The sequence below is a fragment of the Charadrius vociferus genome, unplaced genomic scaffold (genome assembly GCF_000708025.1).
Source record: "Charadrius vociferus isolate BGI_N301 unplaced genomic scaffold, ASM70802v2 scaffold1760, whole genome shotgun sequence".
Classification (NCBI taxonomy): Eukaryota; Metazoa; Chordata; class Aves; order Charadriiformes; family Charadriidae; genus Charadrius; species Charadrius vociferus.
The window spans coordinates 16,097-21,157 of NW_009646537.1; the positions used below are offsets into that span (position 1 = coordinate 16,097).

Consider the following 5,061-nt stretch of genomic DNA (forward strand, 5'->3'; position numbering starts at 1 on the left):
TGGAACAAGGTGAGTCCAACGTCCTATCTCCTCATCCTTGTCCTCTTCCAGGATTTCTTAGCGTACACCCTATTTTGCACTGGGTCGCAGGGCTACTTGTTATGGGGTGGGGAAAGAGGAAGAATGTGTGCCATGGAGACAGGTTGGTATGAGGTGAGCTCTGTGTCAGCTAGGGATCTCCCTAGGCTTGGTTGGTCTTAGAAGGGATCTTTTGGACCAAGGGGGAAAAGGAAACATGTGGGCCTCCCTCTACAGTGTCCAGTTCTCACCTCCATCTCAAGCCTTTGCTCCCTTGTGATGGGGTAACAGGATGCTTCTTGCTCAAACTTAAGGCTCTGCTCCTCTCTGCCCTCTCTCCCAGGTCCACCTCCAGCCACAAGACATGTCCTGCTACAACCAGTGCCTGCCCTGCCAGCCCTGCGGCCCGACCCCGCTGGCCAACAGCTGCAATGAGCCCTGTGTCAGGCAGTGCCAGGACTCCACCGTCGTCATCCAGCCCTCCCCCGTGGTGGTGACCCTGCCCGGACCCATCCTCAGCTCCTTCCCACAGAGCACCGCCGTGGGATCCTCCACCTCCGCTGCCGTTGGCAGCATCCTCAGCTCTGAGGGAGTGCCCATCTCCTCCGGGGGCTTTGGCCTCTCTGGCTTTGGGAGCCGCTACTGCGGCAGGAGGTGCCTCCCCCGCTAAAGCTGCTGACCATGGCCCTGGGGAAGGTCCTCAGGAACAAACAAGATGGTACCGGAGTGGGGATGGAGCATCGGGTTGTTGCTTTCAGAGGGGCTGTGCAACCCCAGCACCCCTTGCAAAAGGACGGGGCCAGCCTGGGCTCTCGGAAAGCACAGCCCATGCCTGCCTTTCCCCTCTTCCACTCTCTGCTTTCCCTCTTGTGTCCTTGTTCTCTTGTGCTTCTCTGGCCTGTGAGCCCCACAAAGCCAGACTAGAGAAACCTGCTGGCCTTGCTCCATCTCTGGGGCAAGCAGATGGACACCTGGAATGAATCTCTGCCCCAGCCATGGGGCACGGTCTCTTTTCTGCCCCTGGAACCCCCTGGACAGGGGGATCCACTCAGAGTGACCTCATTTCCCTCTCTTGACTCAATAAAGTTCTGCCGCATCTCAGCATCTCAGCCCATGTCTCTGTGTCATCCTTTTCCCTGCTAATGCTCTCCCAAGATGCCCAGGGACACAGGTGTTGCTCAAAGGTGACTCTGGGAAGGGGTTTTGGGGGATGGTTGTGCAGCGATTGCTAACAGCATTCTGTAGGGTCTTCCTGAGATGGAGTTAAGTTTCACCCTGTCACCCCTCCTCCGGGTTCTTTGTAGTTGTAGCTAGAACTTTGTGGATAACACTTAAATGTTTTGGTTCCTGCCCGGCAGTGCTAGTCCAGCGGCATCCCTGTCTCTCCAACGCCCTCTCCAAAAGGCCAGTAGGCGAGGGGTGGGCAAGGGGTTGGGGGAGCACATAGCCAGGGCAGCAGAGCCAGGCTGAGCCAAGGGATATTCCTTATCATATGACTTCATGGTCAGCAATAAATGCTAAGAGAAAGGAGGAGACGTGCAGCCAGGAGGCATTCATGAAGAAGGCATTTGTCTTCCAAAGACACCGCTAAGTGTACTGTGACTTTGCTTCCCAGGAGTGGCTGGACATAACCTGCTGATGGCAAGTAGAGAATAAATCTTGGTGTTTTGATTTTCTTCCACTCACTTTTTTTGCTTTTCTTCCTTGAACCGCCTTTATGTCGACCCACGAGATCATAATCAAATTTTGTCGCCGCTTTGTTACTGAGGAGGGGGAGTGAACACCTGGTGGCCAGACAAGACCAACCATGTGCCAGTCAGGGAGTTGGCTTTCTGCCCTGCATATCTTTTTATTGGTTTGCACGCTGACCACATTAATAGAGCCAATGGCTCTGTGCTCTTCCCCGGCAGTGAGGGCCTTACAGTGCTGGGGGAGGAGTCTTGTGGACAGGATGAGGGAATACACCTCCATCTTCCCATACGGGACTGCGCTGGGTTGTTTTGTTGTGCAGGTTCCCAAAGTTCTTGGTCACCCTTATGTGAGATGTTTAATACTAGTAATTAACACTGTTGTCCTATTTTGGGGTTTGTGGAATCTGGTGTCATGCTGGCATAGGAGGAGACAGCTTTTGGGTGTGGTGACAGTGAGACATGCCCTGAGGTGTCTGGTCCCATGCTGGCAACTTCTTGAAAACCAGTGCTCACTGAGCCAGGGTTCAGTACTATGAGAGGAGTGTGGTTAAGACATGAACCCAAACCATGGCTGAGAATGCCATAATTGAATCAGGCATCCAAACTACATCTAAGAACACGGTAGCTGAGGCAGAGACCCAAACCACATGTGAGTGCACCTTGGTTGAGATAGGGACCAAACACCCCCTACAGTAATTGACCGGTAGTGAAAAAGAAATAGTGGTCCAGGAGGTGAATTTTTCCATAGAATTGGTTAGTAAGGGAGTGAGGAGGAGGAGGAAGAGTCTGTTCAGGCATTCACTCCCTTCCCACTGCCATCATCAGGAAAGGAAGATGCAGGAGCATGCTGTGTGTCATGTTCTCTGGTTCTTTGTGTGTAACCAAGGGAAGTGGGAAGCTGAGCCCACTTTTAAGTTGGAAGCCTGTGTACACGAACTGAGGTTGACGGCAGCTGCTAAGAAGGGGCTGTCAGTTCAGTGGCACTTTAGTCAGTTCAGTGGTACTTTAGTTGCCTCATGGTGTAGGACAAGAAAGCATAAGAAGTGTTGGAGAAGGGCAAAAGATAATTCCAGTTCTTCTGAAAGGCGGATTGCCCATAAAAAGAAGCAATATCAAAGGAGCTGCACAGGAGATGTGGTTCTTGGGAGTAAAATGGCAGGGTAGATGTTGTTACATCCATTTGGATATGATGAGTAAGGTAACAACTATATCCCCACCAGTCTTTCAGCAACACAATGTCACCCACCACTAGCATGATTGTTAACTGCCTCTGTGCTCTCCTTCCTTATGCGGACACTGCGGCAGTAATGATGAGGACAGCATTATCCTGTGGATGCATGGGACATATGGAGAGCCTTTACCATTCCCAAAAAGAGAGGAGTTTGGGACACAGTGCAGTGGGCCCTCTTGGGTCACTGCACTTGCAGGTGAGGAGGAATCCATGACTCCACCAGAGCCCCTGGCCATGAGGCCCAGCTTTGCTGAGCCTCTGCCCTGACTTGCCTTCTTGGCTTCAATGCACTTGCTGAGGAAGGGGTGCATGGCTACTGCTGATGTCATTTGAGAAGCCTGAGCTGCAGGAAGCCATGAGAGGGCAGCAGCCCCACAGGCTCCTACGAAGTAGTCAGCTGGGCAGAAGAAGAGATAGGGTAGGTTGGAAGCAATTCCTCTTGCCCTTGCTGCTGCTTTTCTAGGGGATGAGGTTCAAGCAGGAAATGACCCTCCAAAGGCAGACCAAAACTGATGAAAGATCTGCGACATGCCATATAACATCATGCTCAACAATAAAACAACTAGTAGAGCCCTCATCAGCATGTGGCTTGGTAGAACCCAGCTATGTCCTTCAGCCCTATGACAAGCTGCAGCTTAAAAGCAAGGCCAGAAAAAGGTTTTTTTGTGGTAACCCCATCAAAACAGGTGCAACTCAGCACTATTCGAGACACCAAGGACTGTCATTTGTACCCTGGGCTATATGAGCAGCAGTGTAGCCAGGAGATAAGGGGAACGATGATCCCATTCTGCTCAGCCCTCGTCTGATGGCATCTAGCACGCTGCTCTACTGCAATAATTTCATCAAGTGGAGCAAGTTCAGAGGAGGTTTGGCAGGATGGTGAGAGGTCTGGAGCACATGCTTTAGGGGGAGAGGCTGAGGGCATGAGGCTTGCAGAGCACAGAGAAGGCAATGCTTTTGTGAAAGACCTAATATCATCTCTGGAGTAGCTATGGTCCTTGAACTGCATTGTGTCATTCTGTGACACCAACTGTATCCTGGGCCACATCAGAAGTGTGGCCAGCAGGTCAAAGGAGGGATTCTTCCTCTCTCCTCTGGTCTGGTGAGACCCCACCTGGAGTACTGCATCCGGCTCTGGAGCCCCATACATAGGAAAGACATGAACCTGTTGGAGTGCGTCCTGAGGAGGGCCACAAAGATGATCAGAGGGCTGGAGTCCCTCTGCTATGAGGACAGGCTGAGAGAGTTGGGATTGTTCAGCCTGGAGAAGAGAATGCTCTGGGGAGATCTTATAGTGGCCTTCCAGTCCCTAAAGGGGCTACAGGAGAGCTAGGGAGGAACATTTTACAAGTCCATGTAGTGATAGGACGATAGGTGATAGCTTTAAAGTGAGGGTAGATTTCGATTAAATAATAGGAAGAATTTTTTCACTCTGAGGGTAGTGAGGCACTGGCCCAGGTTGCCCAGAGAAGTTGTGGAAGCTCTATCCCTGGAAATGTTTAAGGCCAGGATGGATGGGGCTTTGAGCAGCCTGGTCAGGTGGTAGGTGTCCCTGCTTAGCAGGGGGATTGGAACTAGATGGTCTTTAAGGTCCCTTCCAAGCTAAACTACTCTATGATTCTGTGCATCCCCACATATTCAGAGAAATTTAGAAAGCAAAGAGTCAACCAACCAATGCACAAATAAGCATACTCAGAGCAAACTTAGTATTAACAGTCACTGAACAGGCATCCCAAAGAACCCCTTCCCATAACCACCCCTGAACAAAATTTTTCTCCCTGGGCATCTTGGGAAAGCATCTGCAGGGGAAAGGATGACGCAGAGGTGTCGGTTGAGATGCAGCAGAAATTTAATGAGTCAAAAGAGGAAAACATGTCACTCTGAGTGGAGGCCCACTTACACAGTACAGCAGGGGCAGAATGGAGTAAGCATCCCATGGCTGTGGCAGAGACCCCTTCACCCAGGCTGGCCCCATCCTTTTGTAAGGGGTGTTGGGGTTGCTCAGACCCTCTGAAAGAAACAATCCGATGCTCTGTCCCCAATCTGGTACCATCATCTTGTGGGTCCCGGGGGACCTTCCCCAGGGTCATGGCCAGCAGCTTTAGCAGGGGGGGCACCTCC

At 51.6% G+C, this 5,061-nt stretch overlaps 1 protein-coding gene across 1 annotated transcript; it reads left to right on the forward strand.

Moving 5' to 3' along the window:
- Positions 1–365: 365 nt before the first annotated feature.
- Positions 366–738, forward strand: LOC104286931 (feather keratin 1-like). Its single transcript, XM_009885580.1, has one exon. It carries the CDS (start codon positions 383–385, stop codon positions 686–688), a length of 306 nt encoding a protein of 101 aa, XP_009883882.1. The 5' UTR covers positions 366–382; the 3' UTR covers positions 689–738.
- The last annotated feature ends 4,323 nt before the right edge of the window (positions 739–5,061 follow it).

Coding starts and splice junctions, on each gene's coding strand:
- LOC104286931 (XM_009885580.1), top strand. CDS start 383: ATGTCCTGCTACAACCAGTGCCTGCCCTGCCAGCCCTGCGGCCCGACC.